At 34.8% G+C, this 19,632-nt stretch overlaps 3 protein-coding genes across 3 annotated transcripts; 2 read left to right on the forward strand and 1 right to left on the reverse strand.

The window, feature by feature from the left end:
• Window positions 1-1,958: 1,958 nt before the first annotated feature.
• Window positions 1,959-2,987, reverse strand: LOC142232144 (venom allergen-1-like). The gene is made up of 3 exons (XM_075302859.1): window positions 2,809-2,987; window positions 2,348-2,742; window positions 1,959-2,285 (listed from the first exon to the last, which is right to left on the reverse strand). The coding sequence occupies exons 1-3, from the start codon at window positions 2,935-2,937 to the stop codon at window positions 2,030-2,032; spliced, it is 780 nt and encodes a 259-aa protein (XP_075158974.1). The 5' UTR covers window positions 2,938-2,987; the 3' UTR covers window positions 1,959-2,029.
• A 707-nt stretch (window positions 2,988-3,694) lies between these two features.
• Window positions 3,695-4,716, forward strand: LOC142232145 (venom allergen-1-like). The gene is made up of 3 exons (XM_075302860.1): window positions 3,695-3,874; window positions 3,941-4,335; window positions 4,400-4,716. The coding sequence occupies exons 1-3, from the start codon at window positions 3,746-3,748 to the stop codon at window positions 4,653-4,655; spliced, it is 780 nt and encodes a 259-aa protein (XP_075158975.1). The 5' UTR covers window positions 3,695-3,745; the 3' UTR covers window positions 4,656-4,716.
• A 6,378-nt stretch (window positions 4,717-11,094) lies between these two features.
• On the forward strand, window positions 11,095-12,121 carry LOC142232217 (venom allergen-1-like). Its single transcript, XM_075302947.1, has 3 exons — window positions 11,095-11,270; window positions 11,337-11,731; window positions 11,796-12,121. The coding sequence occupies exons 1-3, from the start codon at window positions 11,142-11,144 to the stop codon at window positions 12,049-12,051; spliced, it is 780 nt and encodes a 259-aa protein (XP_075159062.1). The 5' UTR covers window positions 11,095-11,141; the 3' UTR covers window positions 12,052-12,121.
• The last annotated feature ends 7,511 nt before the right edge of the window (window positions 12,122-19,632 follow it).

Raw genomic sequence — 19,632 nt, forward strand, 5'->3', positions numbered from 1 at the left:
AGGGTTTGATAAAGCCCAAAAGATGTATTCGACTTTCCTCCAATTGCAAGTTGTGAGGAATTTTAGGTCCACAAATAATTGTGACGAATATGGTGTGTATCGGTACATGATTTTGTGTAGCCTGCATATGCAAATCGATCTTCTGATCTGAATTCTTGGGCTTCTGGAAATATTTTAGATCCATAAAGATATATCTACATATGCCTTGCATACACAAGGGTTTCAAAGATTCTCTAAGTGGTTTCACTGCAATGTGGAACGCCGGTCGTACTCGGCTATAAAAAGGAGGTCCCTTGTCATTGAGCTTAACATGGAATCGGGCAGCACTCAGTGATAAGAGAGAAGTTCACCAATGTGGTATCACAATGGACTGAATAGTCTAAGTGACCCCGATACATCGGGCTGCCACCTAACCTAACCTAACCATATGTCTAATTTGGTTTATATCGGTAAGAGTTTTATATAGCCGCTCTCCGAATAGTGTATTACGCGATGCGCTTAAAAAGAAATTTTTGTGGAACAACTTCCACATTTTTTGCTGGTTATAATAGCCTTCTCAAGGAATCTTATTTGCAAAAATAACAGAATGTACATTTAGTTATTGCAGATGATAATTTTATTCTTGTCAATAGAAATATTACATCACAGCTTTACATTAATTAATTTCCCAAATGACATTGCAAATGGCGTTATAAACCTAACTCAAGGGAGGATTTAACAAGTTCTAACTACGAGCTTAAGCTTTCCGTCAGTTATCGGTCCGGAAAAAAGTACCACAAACGAACAAAATTCGCCAGTTTTTTGCATTTTTGATTTTCTATGGGGTTTCGATTTGGAAACACGGTTGCCATTCGATCCAAAAATATTCTACCAAAATTTTGGAGAAACAACTACTAAGAAAACTCTTATTTTTTCAAAATTGTGTTCCTATAGAAAATTTTGTCAAAATTTTATTTCTTACGAAAATTTTCTAAAAATTTTAATTCTATAGAAAATTTTGTCAAAATTTTATTTCTTACGAAAATGTTCTAAAAAATTTTAATTCTATAGAAAATTTTCAAAAAATTTTATTTCTATAGAAAATTTTGTCAAAATTTTATTTCTATAGAAAATTTTCTAAAAATTTTATTTCTATAGAAAATTTTGTCAAAATTTTATTTCTATAGACAATTTTATCAAAATTTTATTTCTATAGAAAATTTTGTCAAAATTTTATTTCAATAGAAAATTTAGTCAAAATTTTATTTCAATAGAAAATTTTGTCAAATTTTAGTGCTATAGAAAATTTTGTCAACATTTTATTTCTATTTATACTCGTAAAGTACTTTTTAGTTGAGAAGGAAAGTTTTGGAAAATCTACGAAAACATCAAGAATTCTACCAATCTACCAAACAGAAAAAAATCTACCATTGTTGCTTGAATTTGTGGCAACCGTGTTTGGAAACTGAACATTTTCTAAAAAAATTATTTCTATAGAAAATTTTGTCAACATTTTATTTCAATTAAAATTTTGTCAAAATTTTATTTCTATAGAAAATTTTGTCAAAATTTTATTTCAATAGAAAATTTCGTCAAATTTTAGTGCTAAAGAAAATTTTGTCATCATTTTATTTCTATTTATAAAGTACTTCTTAGTTGGGAAGAATTCTACCAATCTACCAAACAGTAAACAATCTACCATTGTTGCTAGAATTCTACCATTTGTGGCAACCGTGTTTGGAAACCGAACATGGTATACACCTATAAACACAATTAATTCCTTTCACTTGTTAAATAACATTTCTTAACTTGGAGGGCAAAATTTTATTGAGAATTCATTGAAATGAAATTTCCGTTAACATTTTTTGTGGGTAAATCGAATGATCGAATATAAAAAAAAAATCCCGATCCTTTAAGCAAATTTTCCGCCATCTTTTTTGTAACCTTTGGTTTACATTTAATTAAATTAAACACATCCCTTTGCAAACAATTAACTAATTTTCACTTTATTTGTAAATCAACATATTTAACCAATAATTATCGATCACATCTAGTACCATTTGTTGACGGAATATTGCTCTTTAGCGGAGCACAAGTTAGGGAAGTTCTTATTGGTGCCAGTTTTACAGCCAGAGGCAGCCTTAGGGCATGAAGCATAGATGGGATGGTCCATCATGTTGGTGGTGGCGTAGTTACAAGCAACCAAATAGCCCTTGTAGGGTTGACCGGGTACGGAATAAGTGGAAGCAGCACAACCAACACGAACATTGCGATCAGCGACCATGACAGTGAAATGTCCAATTGCTCTGTGGAAGAAGCAACCCAATGAAAATGTTCCAACCAAAATTGTCAAGGGTTTAATACTTACGGTCCACTATAGCTCTTGGGGTATTTCTTGATGTATTGCATTTTGCTATCCTTGACTTCTTCGTACCACATATTCACAGCCTTATTCAACATATCAACATCATTTGCACTACCCATGAAGCCCATCCAAGCCAAATTCTGACCGGAATATTGGAAGGTTTTGGTGTTGCGACATTTATCGTGGGCCATTTTACATTGACGAACATTAAGGGCAGCAATTTTAGCCAATTCATCGTCCCATTTCATGGTGGCCATACGACAGGCAGGTTCATGATTGGGATGGCCTCCTCCAGCAATCAAATTACGTTTGGTGTTATGAGCCTTGACGATAACCTTCTTGAGCTTGTCATCAATATTGATCATAGTAGCATCGGAAGGACAAGATGGTTCGAAAGCCTGTAAGTTAAGAAGAATATGTCCTGTATATAAATTCAATAGTGGAAATGTTAGTTTTCAACTTACACCATTGTGACGACAGGCAATATGGCTATAGCCATTTCTACACAAATCGGGTGAGCAATAGTCGGTTTGACCATAAACTCCAATGACCAACAACGAGGCTGAGAACAAGAATACAGAGAAGCTTTGCATATTGAATAGTTCCTAAGAGTCAACTATACAACTGATGAAGATTGCAACTGTAGGCGGATGTTTTTATAGTTCCAGTTTAGCTTCAATTGCATGTAAGTAAACTAACTTACAAAAGTGATCTATTTGAACTAATATTTACCTGGACCTATTGTCTCGACTCGAAAACACTTATTGTCTTATGATTTTATAAAGTTATACAATTTTTCTTATTTGGTTTACATTGAATTAATATTCTAATGCATGTAACTGCAGATGGGATTGATTTTGGAACCATAATAAACTGTAGGAATAAAGATATTGATACTCTGTTTTATTTATTCATAGATAGTAACGAAAGGCGCAAATTTAAAAGATTTTTATGATATATTTTATGAAAATTTTAAAGCAAAGAATATGAATTTTACTTGAATAAAAATTTCTCTATTTTAATGCAAAATTTCCATAATATTGGGTAAAGTGAGTGTCCCTAACTAACCATAGTATTTCATATTAGCTCAATATCTTTGTCCGTACAGTTTATTAATGTGTTTCCAAAAGCAATCCCATCTGCAGTTACGCAGTTATCCATGCATTAAAATATTAATTCAATGTAAACCAAATAAGAAAAATTGTATAACGTTATGAAATCATAAGACAATAACTGTTTTCGAGTCGAGACAATAGGTCCAGGTAAATATTAGTTCAAATTGATCACTTTTGTAAGTTAGTTTACTTAGATGCAATTGAAGCTAAACTGGGTCTATAAAAACATCCGCCTACAGTTGCAATCTTCATCAGCTGTATAGTTGACTCTTAGGAACTATTCAATATGCGAAGCTTCTCTGTATTCTTGTTCTCAGCCTCGTTGCTGGTCATTGGAGTTTATGGTCAAACCGACTATTGCTCACCCGATTTGTGTAGAAATGGCTATAGCCACATTGCCTGTCGTCACAATGGTGTAAGTTGAAAACTAACATTTCCACTATTGAATTAATATACAGGACATATTCTTCTTATCTGACAGGCTTTCGAACCATCTTGTCCTTCCGATGCTACTATGATCAATATTGATGACAAGCTCAAGAAGGTTATCGTCAAGGCTCATAACACCAAACGTAATTTGATTGCTGGAGGAGGCCATCCCAACCATGAACCTGCCTGCCGTATGGCCACCATGAAATGGGACGATGAATTGGCTAAAATTGCTGCTCTTAATGTTCGTCAATGTAAAATGGCCCACGATAAATGTCGCAACACCAAGACCTTCCAATATTCCGGTCAGAATTTGGCTTGGATGGGCTTCATGGGTAGTGCAAATGATGTTGATATGTTGAATAAGGCTGTGAATATGTGGTACGAAGAAGTCAAGGATAGCAAAATGCAATACATCAAGAAATATCCCAAGAGCTATAGTGGACCGTAAGTATTAAACCCTTGGCAATTTTGGATGGGATTGATTTTCATTGGTTTGCTTCTTCCACAGAGCAATTGGACATTTCACTGTCATGGTCGCTGATCGCAATGTTCGTGTTGGTTGTGCTGCTTCCACTTATTCCGTACCCGGTCAACCCTACAAGGGCTATTTGGTTGCTTGTAACTACGCCACCACCAATATGATGGACCATCCCATCTATGCTTCATGCCCTAAGGCTGCCTCTGGCTGTAAAACTGGCACCAATAAGAACTTCCCCAACTTGTGCTCCGGTAAAGAGCAATATTCCGTCAACAAATGGTACTAGATTTGATTGATAAATATTGGAAATCAGGTATTGGTGTACTAATAAAGTGAAAAAATTTTTTCTATAGAAATAAAATTTTGACAAATTTTTCTATAGAAATAAAATTTTGACCAAATTTTCTATATAAATTAAATTTTGACCAAATTTTCTATGTAAGTAACATTTTGAAAAAAAAATCCATAGCAATAAAATTTTGACAAAATTTTCTATAAAAATAAAATTTTGCAAAATACGATTTGTCTGTTTGATAGTTTTTGGCAAAATTTTCTCCAAATTTTTGTAGATTATTTTGGGCTCGATTGGCAACCGTGATGGTAAACCATAGAGAGTCAATTTTTAAACGGATCGGATACGGAAAGGTTTCAGAAATCAAATCTTAGGGGGTCGCCTCCGAAGGCTATATATAATAATGGACTTCCGTCGACCATTTTTTTTTTTCATATTTATTAGAAAGCATTTCACGTCCAAATTTCAATCCGATTGGATGAATTTGATTGCTTTGCCTTCTTCTAATACAAGAACAAACTTGCATATATTTCGAAGAACTAGAAAAGCACAAGTAAAGGGTGATTTCTTTAGCTATTTATATTTTTGGCAACACATATTTAAATAGTTGAGTTAGGTCTATAATTTTACTATGAATCCTCTAACAATTGAACAACCGTCTTCTAAATTGTAAGTTAGTCCATACGTGGAATATATGAGACAAAAAATGTATATATGCGTACGTCTACAAATAATTACGAACCGATTTGGACTTTTGCGCGGTAATTAGAGATCCAGAATCGAAATATGGGTGTCGCTTTTATGGGGGCTACACACAGAGAAGGAATATGATCGACCCAACCATATTCCAAGACCAAAATGTTACTTTTACACGGAAAACATGGTGCTCTTGAAACATGTTTGAGGTGATCATATTCCTTCTCTGGGTGTATATACAATTATGAACTGATATGGGGATCGATTTATCTGAGGTCTATATATGGACCTAGTTAGGCATTGTTGTTAACGGCAATATGCTAGCACAATGTACCAAATCTCAACTGAATCGGATGAAATTTGCTCTTACAAGAGGCTCCAAAAGCAAAGGATCGGTTTAAATGGGGGCTATATATGATTATGGGCCGATATGAACCAATTTTCGCATGGTTGTTAAAGACCATATACTAACACCACGTACCAAATTTCAACCGGATCGGATTTTGCTTCTCCTCCGGAGGTCAAATCTGGAGACCAAATCTGGAGACCAGTTTATATGGGGGCATTATATAAGTACGGACCGATGTGAATCGGATGAAAATTTGTCCTCCAAGAGACTCCAAAACCAAATCTGGGGATCGGTTTATAAGGGGGTTATATATAGTTATGAACCGTTATGGACCAATTTTTGCATGATTGTTAGAAACCATATACTAGCGCCACGTATCAAATTTCATCCCGATCGGATGAAATTTGCTTTTCTAAAAGTAGTCCAATATGGCCCATTTGCAATACCATCCAACCTACATCAATAACAACTACTTATGCCAAGTTTCAAGTCGATAGCTTGTTTCGTTCGGAAGTTAGCGTAATTTCAACAGACGGATGGACGGACATGCTTAGATTGACTCAGAATTTCACCACGATCCAGAATATATCGATGGCTTAAAAAGTGAATTTTACAGGAAACAAGTTCAAGGTTTTTTTTTTTTTGAATTTCTCAAAAACCGTATAAGACAGAAATTCCCTTTTTCGGTCTTAAAATCATATTTATTATAGATTTTTTTAGTATGTACGAACTCAAAATGGTGATAATAGAACATGGCTAAAAATGGCTTAGACCACTTTAACCGAACAAAGCTTTTTGCCCTTTTTTGGATTGGACTTTTTTTTTAAGTTTAGTCACAGGCTAAGTACAATATTAACCATAACTTTTGATAGAAGTGTCCAATAAATTCGAAATTTTGACAGAATAATTCACATAAATCCGAATAAAACACAACGAGCTCCAACATAACAAGTCAAGTCGACTTAGCGTACTCTGGAATGAGGGCATAGATACTCTGCGGGATATGGATCAACCACAGAACCGGTACAGGACTAGTGTGTATGGACCAGTCCCAGTTCTGGTCAAAACGTATGGAAGGGACCGGCCACTTTAACATGGGTTTGTCATTGACGGGGTAAATTTACATTTTAGGACGCGTCTGGAACTCATCCCAAAGTACACGTCCTGGGACAATTTAGCAGGAGCACCCCATACACTCAGAGAAGGAATATGATCACGTCAAACATGTTTTAAGAGCAAAATGTTATTTTTGGGTGGTGACCACGTAACATGGTTTTCGCAACCATGTTATTTTCTCGGAAATTATGTATCTGATTTCGGCAAGCAGGTTATATTTGACGAGAAAATAACATTTTAATGACAAACATGTTACATGGTCACCATACAAAAATAACATTTTGCTCTTGAAACATGTTTGAGGTGATCATATTCCTTCCCTTCGTGTAGACAGGTCCTCAGGAACCAGTCTCGGACAAACTCTTAGAAATCTGTTTCAATTTGGGCATCCCAATCAAACCCGAAATGAAAAAAACAAAAATTTGAAATATGTCGAACAATAGGTTATTCTGATAAGTTTAATTCACTAAATGTGAAAATACATGATATATAAATATTAGCGAGTACGGAAATAAATAAATTACGACTATATAAAAATTGCAACTAACTGGAGCACAGGTACCAGTTCTGTGATAGGTCCGTCAGTGGCAATTTGCACCAATTTCCCATAGGGTATATACTTTATTGGATCTTAGAGCAATATTTCGATGTGTTAAAATCGGAATGACAAAGTTATAGGGTATATACTTTATTGGGTCTTAGAGCAATATTTCGATGTGTTAAAAACGGAATGACAAAGTTAGTATACCCCCCATCCTATGGTGGAGGGTATAAAAATCACAGTTTGGTGCGGTGGCGTCTTTAGACCGTACTTCTACAAAGATGATGTGAATCGTAACGTAATTGTGAATGGTGATCGCTACCGTTAGATGACATACAATGCAAGAGCTTGGCTTGCATTACAGGCGGTTTAAACAAGACGTTACCACATGCCACACAGCATGCTTAACAACGGAGTTATTGGGTGGCGAGTTCGGTGAACATTTTATTTTAAATTTGGGATCGGTCAATTGGCCGCCTAGATCGTGCGATTTAATGCGCTTTAAAACTATTTTTTTGGGAGGCTGTGTCATCTCTAAAAACATAAGCCCACTGCAATTGACATATTGGAACATAACATTTATTCGTGAGATACCGGCCGAAATGTTGCAAAGAGCATGTTAAAATTGGACAAAGGCGCAGTCGCGGTCAACATTTGCATGCAATGATTTTCATGCATTTTTCTGAAAAAAATCCGTAGTTAAACTAACGCTAAATTTAAATTATTTTTATTGAAAAAAATTATTTGTTATGTGTATAAAGTTCAATGACCATACACTTAAGTTCAATATGAACTAAAGCAAAAGACAGTTTTCGTACGATTCCCAAAATGAGTAAGAATGAACTACAGTACTCGTATGGTTCAAATGGCCATCATTTGGCGCCAATAATTTTGTAATTTACTTTTAGTTCATTTTTATACCCATCACCATTTGTAGCACATCGAAATATCGATTTCCGACTATATAAAATATATATGGTCTTGACCAGGGAGAAATTCTAAGACGATATAACCATGTCCGTCTGTCTGTTGTAATAGCGCTACATCCTTCAATAATGGCGCTATCGTTCTGAAATTTGGCACCAATTCGTTTTTTTTTTTTTGTTTTGTTTGCAGGCAGGTCAATTTCGAAGATGGGCTGTACCGGTTAAGGTTTTGCTACGGTCCCCATATATACCGACCTCCCGATTTGGTGTCTTATAGATTGGTATAGCCCCCATACTGACCAATCTAACGATTTTATTTCTTGGGCTTCTACAATCCTTAGTTTTATCCAATTTGCCTGAAATTGGAAATCTAGAGATATTTTAGGACCATAAAGGGGTTTGCCGAAAATGGTTAGTATCGGTCCATGGATTGGTATAGCCTCCATATAGACCGATCTCACGATTTTACTTCTTGGGCTTCTAGAATCCTTAGTTTTTATCCAATTTGTCAATCAATTGAAAATCTGGAGGTGTTTTGAGACCATTAAGAGGTGGAGGTTTTGATATAGCCCCTTATAAACCGACCCACCGATTTCGAGTCTAAATTCTCTAAATTTTTCAGAACTACAATTAGGAATATGATGTAGATCTGTATCGAATTTAGTTGTTATCGGTCCATTTGGTAAGACCTCCATATAGACCTATTTGAGGCGCACTGATTATGAAAATTGCTTGAAATTGAATGTAAAATTTTCAGATTTTACTTCTCGTAATCGTTTGAATTTGGGAACCAAAATATATTAATTCAAGCTTTTGGTTCACCATAAAAATATAATTTGGTTTTACCTAGTTCTAACCATTTTCGAAAGTAGTTGTGATAGATCTCTCACTGGGAGATTCCCTATTTTACAAGACTTTACTGGTAATATCTTCAATTTTAGTTAATTACATTAAATTAAATCAGTTTATGAAAAAAGACATTTCATGTTTAATTATTCAAAGTAGACACATGAGATTGCAATAATTAACAGGTTGGCTGATAAGTCCCCGGTCTAACAAAGAAAAACATATTTTTTTTTGTCAAAATTCATTTTTATTATTCAACATAGTTCCCTTCAAGAGCGATACAAAGATTATAACGACCTTCCAATTTTTTGATACCATTTTGGTAGTACTCCTTCGGTTTTGCCTCAAAATAGGCCTCAGTTTCGGCGATCACCACTTCATTGCAGCCAAATTTTTTCCCTGCGAGCATCCTTTTGAGGTCTGAGAACAAGAAAAAGTCGCTGGGGGCCAGATCTGGAGAATACGGTGGGCGGGGAAGCAACTCGAAGCCCAATTCATGAATTTTTGCCATCGTTCTCAATGACTTGTGGCACGGTGCGTTGTCTTGGGGGAACAACACTTTTTTCTTCTTCATATGGGGACGTTTTGCCGCGATTTCGACCTTCAAACGCTCCAATAACGCCATATAATAGTCACTGTTGATGGTTTTTCCCTTCTCAAGATAATCGATAAAAATTATTCCATGCGCATCCCAAAAAACAGAGACCATTACTTTGCCAGCGGACTTTTGAGTCTTTCCACGCTTCGGAGACGGTTCACCGGTCGGTGTCCACTCAGCCGACTGTCGATTGGACTCAGGAGTGTAGTGATGGAGCCATGTTTCATCCATTGTCACATATCGACGGAATAACTCGGGTGTATTACGAGTTAACAGCTGTAAACACCGCTCAGAATCATCAACACGTTGTTGTTTTTGGTCAAATATGAGCTCGCGCGGCACCCATTTTGCACAGTGCTTCCACATATCCAAATATTGATCAATGATATGACCAACACGTTTCTTTGATATCTTTAAGGCCTCTGCTATCTCGGTCAACTTCATTTTACTGTCATTCAAAATCATTTTGTGGATTTTTTTGATGTTTTCGTCGGGCGTCCACCTCTTTCAGGCGTCCACTGCGTTCACCGTCCTCCGTGCTCATTTCACCACGCTTGAATTTTGCATACCAATCAATTATTGTTGATTTTCCTGGGGCAGAGTCCGGAAACTCATTATCAACCCAAGTTTTTGCTTCCACCGTATTTTTTCCCTTCAGAAAACAGTATTTTATCAAAACACTAAATTCCTTTTTTTCCATTTTTTTCACAATAACAAAAGTTGCTTCACTAAAGACGCTCTATCTCACAAACTAATTGACTTACAAACGTCAAATTTTGACACGAAACATTTGAAGGTTGGTACTATATAAAAATAATATGCATTTAATGCTAGCGACGCCATCTAGGTGTCAGACCGGGGACTTATCAGCCAACCTGTTATTTGTCCTATAACGCCTAAGAAAATCTATGGACACGATCTGTGTATGGTTCTAGGGGCAACAAAAATATTAAAAAATACAGGAAATGGATTGACAAAACAAACATTTAATTTGATATTATATGTAAACTCATCATTACCACAAATGATTTCCAACCAATTTAGGGTCATGTAAAAAGGTAATCTATTGCCAATAACTCCAACATGCATAATTTATTCGCAAGCGTAGTTGCATCTGGTTACACAGTTATCTAGGCGTAGGAATGTTAATTTATTGGAAAAAAATATGTCAAATATTGTATAACTTTATAAAATTATAAAACTCTTATGCAATAGAAAATAATGTGCAAAGTGTTTTCGAGTCGATACAATAGGTTCAGGTAAATATTAGAGCAGTATCGTTCAAATAGATCACTTTTGTAAGTTAGTTTACTTAGATGCAATTGAAGCTAAACTGGGACTATAAAAACATCCGCCTACAGTTGCAATCTTCATCAGTTGTATAGTTGATTCTTAGGAACTATCCAATATGCAAAGCTTCTCTGTATTCTTGTTCTCAGCCTCGTTGCTGGTCATCGGAGTTTATGGTCAAACCGACTATTGCTCACCCGATTTGTGTAGAAATGGCTATAGCCACATTGCCTGTCGTCACAATGGTGTAAGTTGAAAACTAACATTTCCACTATTGAATTGATATACAGGACATATTCTTCTTATTTTACAGGCTTTCGAACCATCATGTCCTTCCGATGCTACTATGATCAATATTGATGACAAGCTTAAGAAGGTTATCGTCAAGGCTCATAACACCAAACGTAATTTGATTGCTGGAGGAGGCCATCCCAATCATGAACCTGCCTGCCGTATGGCCACCATGAAATGGGACGATGAATTGGCTAAAATTGCTGCTCTTAATGTTCGTCAATGTAAAATGGCCCACGATAAATGTCGCAACACCAAGACCTTCCAATATTCCGGTCAGAATTTGGCTTGGATGGGCTTCATGGGTAGCGCGAATGATGTTGATATGTTGAATAAGGCTGTGAATATGTGGTACGAAGAAGTCAAGGATAGCAAAATGCAATACATCAAGAAATATCCCAAGAGCTATAGTGGACCGTAAGTATTAAACCCTTTGCAATTTTGGATGGGATTGATTTTCATTGAGTTGCTTCTTCCACAGAGCAATTGGACATTTCACTGTCATGGTCGCTGATCGCAATGTTCGTGTTGGTTGTGCTGCTTCCACTTATTCCGTACCCGGTCAACCCTACAAGGGCTATTTGGTTGCTTGTAACTACGCCACCACCAACATGATGGACCATCCCATCTATGCTTCATGCCCTAAGGCTGCCTCTGGCTGTAAAACTGGCACCAATAAGAACTTCCCCAACTTGTGCTCCGCTAAAGAGCAATATTCCGTCAACAAATGGTATTAGATTTGATCGACAATTATTGTCAATCTATGTTGATTTACTAATAAAGTGAAAATTAGTTAATTGTTCGCAATTGCATGTGTTTAATGGATATACAAAAATTTCATGTTAATAGAAAGAACTCCCACGAGGACTCAATCTCTTAACGTCATATTACAATAATAATCCTTGTATATACACGGATGAAAAAGACTTTTCATATGTTTGGCTATAAACATTATATGTTTGGAACACAAAACACAATATTTTTGAGTGCAAGCATATAATGTTCATAAACTAGCATAACATGTTTGGGACATATATGATAATATGTTAGAACATATTATGTTTGGGACATAGAATGTTTTTAAATATAATATGCTTGGATGCAAACATATATTAATTTAGAAATAGCCTATAAACATATATGTGTTTAGTAGCTTGGAGCGCTATTTAACAGGGAGCGATATTGAATTAAGTTGGTGGTTGTTGCTTGTTATTACAAAATTAACATTTTATTTTTCCTTGGGCAATTGATCAGCTACTTCTTTGATCCTTACAAACTGTGTGGTCCGCTGTTCGAATCCCCGTCCGGCAAAAGGTAAAATTAAAATAAAAAAAATCATACAATTGAATAATTTCTTCTACAATGTTTGTATTACAGAAAAAGGTGCTAAGAACTAAAAAATCTCGTGGAAGTGAGAAAGATGTGGGGGAATATACAATTGGGCAGAAACAAAATTTTGAGCATTCAGGTCGAAAACCTATGTTGTTAGCACCTATATTACCTGTTTATTTTCATAATTCATTATGATTGTAAATATATAAATAAATAAATAAAATTTTGAGCACAATATTGTTTGGGAGAATTTTTTTTAAGCATATAATATTTTTGGGTGCAAAATGCTTCCAAACATATTATATGTTCACATAATAACATATTGTTTTTTGGAAGACAATATTATTGAATTTGGATGCAAAAATACAAAATGTTTGGAACTTAGACTACCCAAACATATATTGTTTAGACCAATATGCTTTCAAACATATTATATATTGGAAGAGATCAAACATATAAATGTTTGGGCAATACCCAAAAATGTATATGCTTGAAGCAAAATATGTTTGGGAGTATATGTTACAGAAGCGATTTTTTGTGAGCGTGTATGTAATAGGTGCGGACATATATTAGATGTTGGCATATAATTATGAGAAAACATGTAATATGGAATCTTTATTATGAAGATTAGAGAGCTTTAAGGTTTGGACACTCAGACAAAAAATACATTTTATGTACCTATTTTTAATAGGATTTTATTACTAACATTTCTTTCCAATATTTATGAAAATCGGTTTAAATTCAAAGGTTATAAATGTTACATGTTTATTTGGCCAGTTTAAGAACTGTCAGATTTGACATCCCTGGAATTATGTCCAATATGTAAAAGGACAAATTTCTTATCTAATGGTTCAACTTAGGTATGTAAATTGTAAATTTACAAAACCAACTTCTAACTTACAAGGCCCATAAAAGTGCTAGAGAAACTTCAGCATCAGGATCATAAATGTAGAAAAAGTAACAAACGTCACAAACTCAAAATGGTTCAGTCACGTCAGCAAGACATTGAATTCGGTGATATCCAAGATGATGATATGTGCGACGAAGGTTCAATTCTCAGGAAAGTTCATAAAACTGCAAGCGCATTTTAAAAAGTAAACTGGAAAATAAATTAATTCCAATGGTAGACTCCAAGCCAAAACAAGCCAGGAAAGTCTAAAGTCGAGCGGGGCCTACTATATCATACCCTGCACAACTTTGTGATCAACATTTTCGATACCATCTAAAATCCTTCAAATTTCTTGGGTCCCATATATAAATGTTTATGTTCCCATATACATACATATAAATTTCAACCGACAACATATTAAAAGCTTTTTAGTGCACGCAAAAAAATAATTCTTTCCTCCCAAACGAAATTTTAGACAAACAAAGTTTGTTTCTCATTTGCTTTTCGCTGTAAGGAAGTAAATTTGGAAGAAAAGTATCTACTTTTTGTCATAAACGTTTATTCTTTTCCAGGATGTAAAAACAATTGCATAGAGACAAACTCAAAAAAAAAAACACATTGTTTTCTTGCTATTTGCATTTTCCCTCACATCTTTCTCACATCCACGAGGTTTTTTAGTTCTTAACACCTTTTCCTGTAATACGCCTGGACGGAGAATCGAACCGCGGACCATGCACTTTGTAAGCCAACACACTAACCACTGAGCTATGTAGCTGTTATGGTCATCAATAGATAAATATCCATATAAGTTATATTTATACAGCATAGCTTGCGGTGCCCACGAACCGAATAAACAAAGTTTATTTAACAGAAACAAACATTTAGTTTGGCACCAAGGGTCGTGGGTTCGATCCCTGCTTCGACCAAAGTTTTTTTTTTTTTTTTTTCATATATTCCAGATAGGTTCGGAAGATTCCGAAAAAATGTTCAACATTGCATTGTAGTATATTAAATTTTGAACTGTAAAATGTATCTTATTAAAGACCTAAAGTCAGAAAAGAACATTGTTTGATATAAACGAAATGGACTGTGTTGTTGTTTCAAAAATAACTTTTTTTATTGAAAAAATAAAAATTTTGTAACAAACGAAGTTTTTTGGTGATAAAAGTTTAAAATTTTCGAAGCAATTCAGAAAGCTCTAACAAAAGAAAAACGTTTTCGGTACACGTTTTCCAAACGTTTTTTTCTTTGCGTGTGGACAATATGTTTAAGACATTTTGGAAAATCTATTAACTTAACCCTTCGTTGCATGACATTGCATATATGCAATGTTAGTTTCTTGCCTGTCTAGCTCCTATTCTTTTACATATTTTACCATAATTTTTTTTGTTATTCACATTTTGGAAGCCGTAGATTATATTTGATAAGGATTTTGTCCAGTATCGTAACAATTTCATTTAAATAAAGCGAAATTAAAATAAGCATTTTGAGTACCTCGAAAAATTTAACTTATTTGTTTTAATATTATGAAACTTTCTTAAAATTTTTTTAAATGTAAATATAAAATGAAAAGTTTAATCTATTCTAAACGCTACATGTATAGTTTTATAATACAAATTATATTTACAAGTGCTCTACAATGAATGATATCATATCTGCAATTTCATGCGGTTGAGCCGATATGAACTGTCATTGCATATATGCCATATAATTGCATATGTGCAATGTCATGCATTCAATCAATTTTTGTTACTACTAGGACACTTAACGACGAATATGAATATAAAGACGAGTATTTTGTTGATGATGGAGATTTAAACACCGAGTTTGATATAAATCGAGGTCGTAGAAGAAGATTCGAGTTGATCCTTGCCCTACATCGTTGGAGAATCATATAACATACAAGCTGCTGGCTTGTAATTGTTACACGTATATCATCGTGATAGATAGGTTAAATGGGTTCAACATTTTTTTGCGGTGGCCTATCCCCTGTCAATATGTTGGTGACAATTTTAGGTGTTTAAAAGCTTCCTCATGGTGGAAGACCGTTCGAACTCGGAACTATAGAGCTTAATATTGAATCGAACTACACTCAGTGATAAACAGAAGGTCAATATTGTGGTATCATAATTAACTGAAAAGTCGCCATTATACCTACCCTAAGTAAAAACGAGGGTCCAGATTTCCGTGTATCATATAAGCTGGTATATACCAAAACCAGTTTTCAGCATGTTACGCTCCAACTTTCGTCGCCCCTCCGACCATTGCACTGTTCTACGTGGAACAGTGCAATGGTAAACGGCAAACGGTCTCGCATCTATGGGATTGCGTTCTCCAAGTTCACATCCCTTTGTGTTAAATGCAAAACTGGGGAATTCTGTGCATCAAAAAAGGCAGAAATTATTTAGAATCCCAAGAGTTTGACTTTTAATATTGCACCCCGAGAAGGAATATGATCACCTCAAACATGTTTCAGAAGTAAAATGTTAGTTTTCGATGGGGAACATGTAACATGTTTGACGCAATCATGCTATCTGATTTTGGAAAATATTTTATGTTTGGCGAGAAAACAATTTTTTTTAGTAAAAATGTTCCATTTTCCCCATCCAGCAATAAAATTTTTCACTTAAAACATTTTTTATCTTATCACTTTTCTCCTCTACCTGTGATATATAGAGATAACAACGTGGACTAAAGAAATTGATTATCTGCATGAAATTGCATATATGCAATGTTACGTAACTTTTGCTTCAGTGATCAGAATCGAACGAAAATTGGTTTACGATATCATAACTCCATATACAACAATTCTAACATACTAAATAATTTTTATCCTTGCTCAAATTAAATCATGCAACGAAGGGTTAAAATTTAAGTTGGTTAATGCCCTGGGGTGGAACACAATGTTAGTAAAAAAAAAACAAGTAAGGAACGTATAAAGTCGGGCGGGGCCGACTATATTATACCCTGCACCACTTTGTAGATCTAAATTTTCGATACCATATCACATCCGTCAAATGTGTTGGGTGCTATATATAAAGGGTTGTCCCAAATACATACATTTAAATATCACTAGATTTGGACAGAATTTGATAGACTTTTACAAAATCTATAGACTCAAAATTTAAGTTGGCTAATGCACTAGGGTGGAATGTTAGTAAAAAAATATGGGAAACATTTAAATCTGAAGCAAATTTAAGGAAACTTCGCAAAAGTTTATTTATGATTTATCGCTCGATATATATGTATTAGAAGTTTAGGAAAATTAGAGTCATTTTTACAACTTTTCGGCTAAGCAGTGGCGATTTAACAAGGAAAATGTTGGTATTTTGACCATTTTTGTCGAAATCAGAAAAACATATATATGGGAGCTATATCTAAATCTGAACCGATTTCAATCAAATCTGGCACACATGACTATATTATTAATTGTACTCCTAGTGCAAAATTTCAACCAAATTGGGCCAAAACTCTGGCTTCTGGGGCCATATAAGTCCATATCGGGCGAAAAATATATATGGAAGCTATATTTTAATCTGAACCGATTTCAATCAAATTTGACACACATGACTATACTACCAATTGTACTCCTTGTGCAAAATTTCAAGCTAATCGGGATAAAACTCTGGCTTCTGGGTCCATATAAGTGCATATCGGGCGAAAGATATATAAGGGAGCTATATCTAAATCTAACCGATTTCTTTCAAAATCAATAGGGTTCTATTCTGACCCAAATTAGGAATATGTGCCAAATTTGAAGGCGATTAGGTTAGGTTAGGTTAGGTGGCAGCCCGATTTATCAGACTCACATAGACTATTCAGTCCATTGTGATACCACATTGGTGAACTTCTCTCTTATCACTGAGTGCTGCCCGATTCCATGTTAAGCTCAATGACAAGGGACCTCCTTTTTATAGCCGAGTCCGAACGGCGTTCCACATTGCAGTGAAACCACTTAGAGAAGCTTTGAAACCCTCAGAAATGTCACCATCATTACTGAGGTGGGATAATCCACCGCTGAAAAACTTTTTGGTGTTCGGTCGAAGCAGGAATCGAACCCACGACCTTGTGTATGCAAGGCGGGCATGCTAACCATTGCACCACGGTGGCTCCCCTTGAGCGGTGGCTCCCCTTGAAGGCGATTGGACTTAAACTGCGACCTAGACTTTGATTACAAAAAGCAAAAAATTGGCCTCTGTGGTCATATGAGTGTAAATTGGCCGAAAACTATTTATTGGAGCTATATCTAAATCTGAACCGATTTCAACCAAATTTGGTACGCATAGCTACAATGCTAATTCTACTCCCCGTGCAAAATTTCAACTAAATCGGAGCAAAAAATTGGCCTCTGTGGTCATATGAGTGTAAATCGGCCGAAGGCTATATATTGGAGCTGTATCGAAATCTGAACCGATTTCAACCAAATTTGGCACGCAAAGCTACAATGCTAATTCTACTCCCTGCGCAAAATTTCAACCAAATTGGGGTAAAACTCTGGCTTCTGGTACTGTATTAGTCCATATCGGGCGAAAGATATATATGGGAGCTATATCTAAATCTGAACCGATTTCAATAAAATTTGGCACACTTGACTATAATACTAATTGTTCTTCTTGTGCAAAATTTTAAGAAATTTAGGGTAAAACTCTGTCTTCTGGGGCCATATAAGTCCATATCGGGCGAAATATATATATGGGAGCTATATCTAAATTTGAACCGATTTCTTCCAAAATCAATAGGGATCTATTCTGAGCCAAACACATACTTGTGCCAAATTTGAAGTCGATTGAACTAAAACTGCGACCTAGACTTTTATTACAAAAATGTGTTCACGGACAGACGGACATCGCTATATCGACTCAAGAGCCCACCCTGAGCATTTTTGCCAAAGACACCATGTGTCTATCTCGTCTCTTCTGGGTGTTGCAAACATATGCACTAACTTATAACACCCTGTTCCACAGTGTGGCGCAGTGTATAAAAATCATTGGCGCCAAATCATGACCATTTTAACCACATAATAGTTCATTCTTACTATTTTTGGGAATCGTACAAAAATTTTCTTTTGTTTTAGTTCATATTCAACTTATGTCTACGGTCATTGAACTTTATGTTATACCCACTTTAAGTTAATAAAATGTTTGAGACTTACAAAAAAAAAATTAAGATTTCATTAATCTGTGAAAATTTCGAAAAAAAAATAATAAAATTTAACTACTAGCAAATAAATTTGTTAAATTTTGCGATGGTTTTACTACGGATTTTTTCTCTGTGTACAATGGATCGAAATTTTGTAAACTATAAAATGAACTGTTACTGGAACAAATATGTCAGCTGACAGACGAGCGGCTTCGAAGTGATAGTAACCTGAAAATTGGGCTTATAATGTAGTCGGAAGATGACAATGTTAAACAGTCTCGGACAATAAACCAATTTATTGATTGTTTTTTTTTTACAAAATTTGAAGAAAAACAATAAGCTTTACATTGTATAACATATATATAAATATTTATTAAATAATAATAATTATATAATATAATCCATCAATTGGCTTTGATAAATTCTCCTTGGATAGCAGTGCAAATGGGATGTGGCCGCCGTCGACGGTATTCATCAAAGGCAATGTTATTGAATTAAATTTTGTAACGGCTCCATATTATTCGGAAAGTCCAAAATAATGCTAAAGTTAAATGTTTCGTGGTGATAGACATGCTAAACAAGTAAAGGGAAGAGGAAAGGAAAAAGAACAACATACAAATCGCACAATTGAATATAAATTTAGACAGTGTTAAGTAGTTGCCACTGCTGGTAGAATTCTATCACAAATGGTAGATTTTTTATTGTTTGGTAGATTGATAGAATTCTTCATGTTTTGGTAGATTTTCTAAAGAAATAAAATTTCGACTAAATTTTCTATGGAAAAATTTCCTATAGAAATAAAAAAAAATTTCTATGGAAAAATTTCCTATAGAAATAAAATTTTGACAAAATGTTCAATATTATATATAAAATTTTGACAATATTTTCTATTGAACAACAATTTTGACAACATTTTATATAAAATTTTATAAAATTTTACAACTTTTTGTATAGAAAT

The sequence above is a fragment of the Haematobia irritans genome, chromosome 3, assembly GCF_050003625.1.
Source record: "Haematobia irritans isolate KBUSLIRL chromosome 3, ASM5000362v1, whole genome shotgun sequence".
NCBI classification, from domain to species: Eukaryota; Metazoa; Arthropoda; class Insecta; order Diptera; family Muscidae; genus Haematobia; species Haematobia irritans.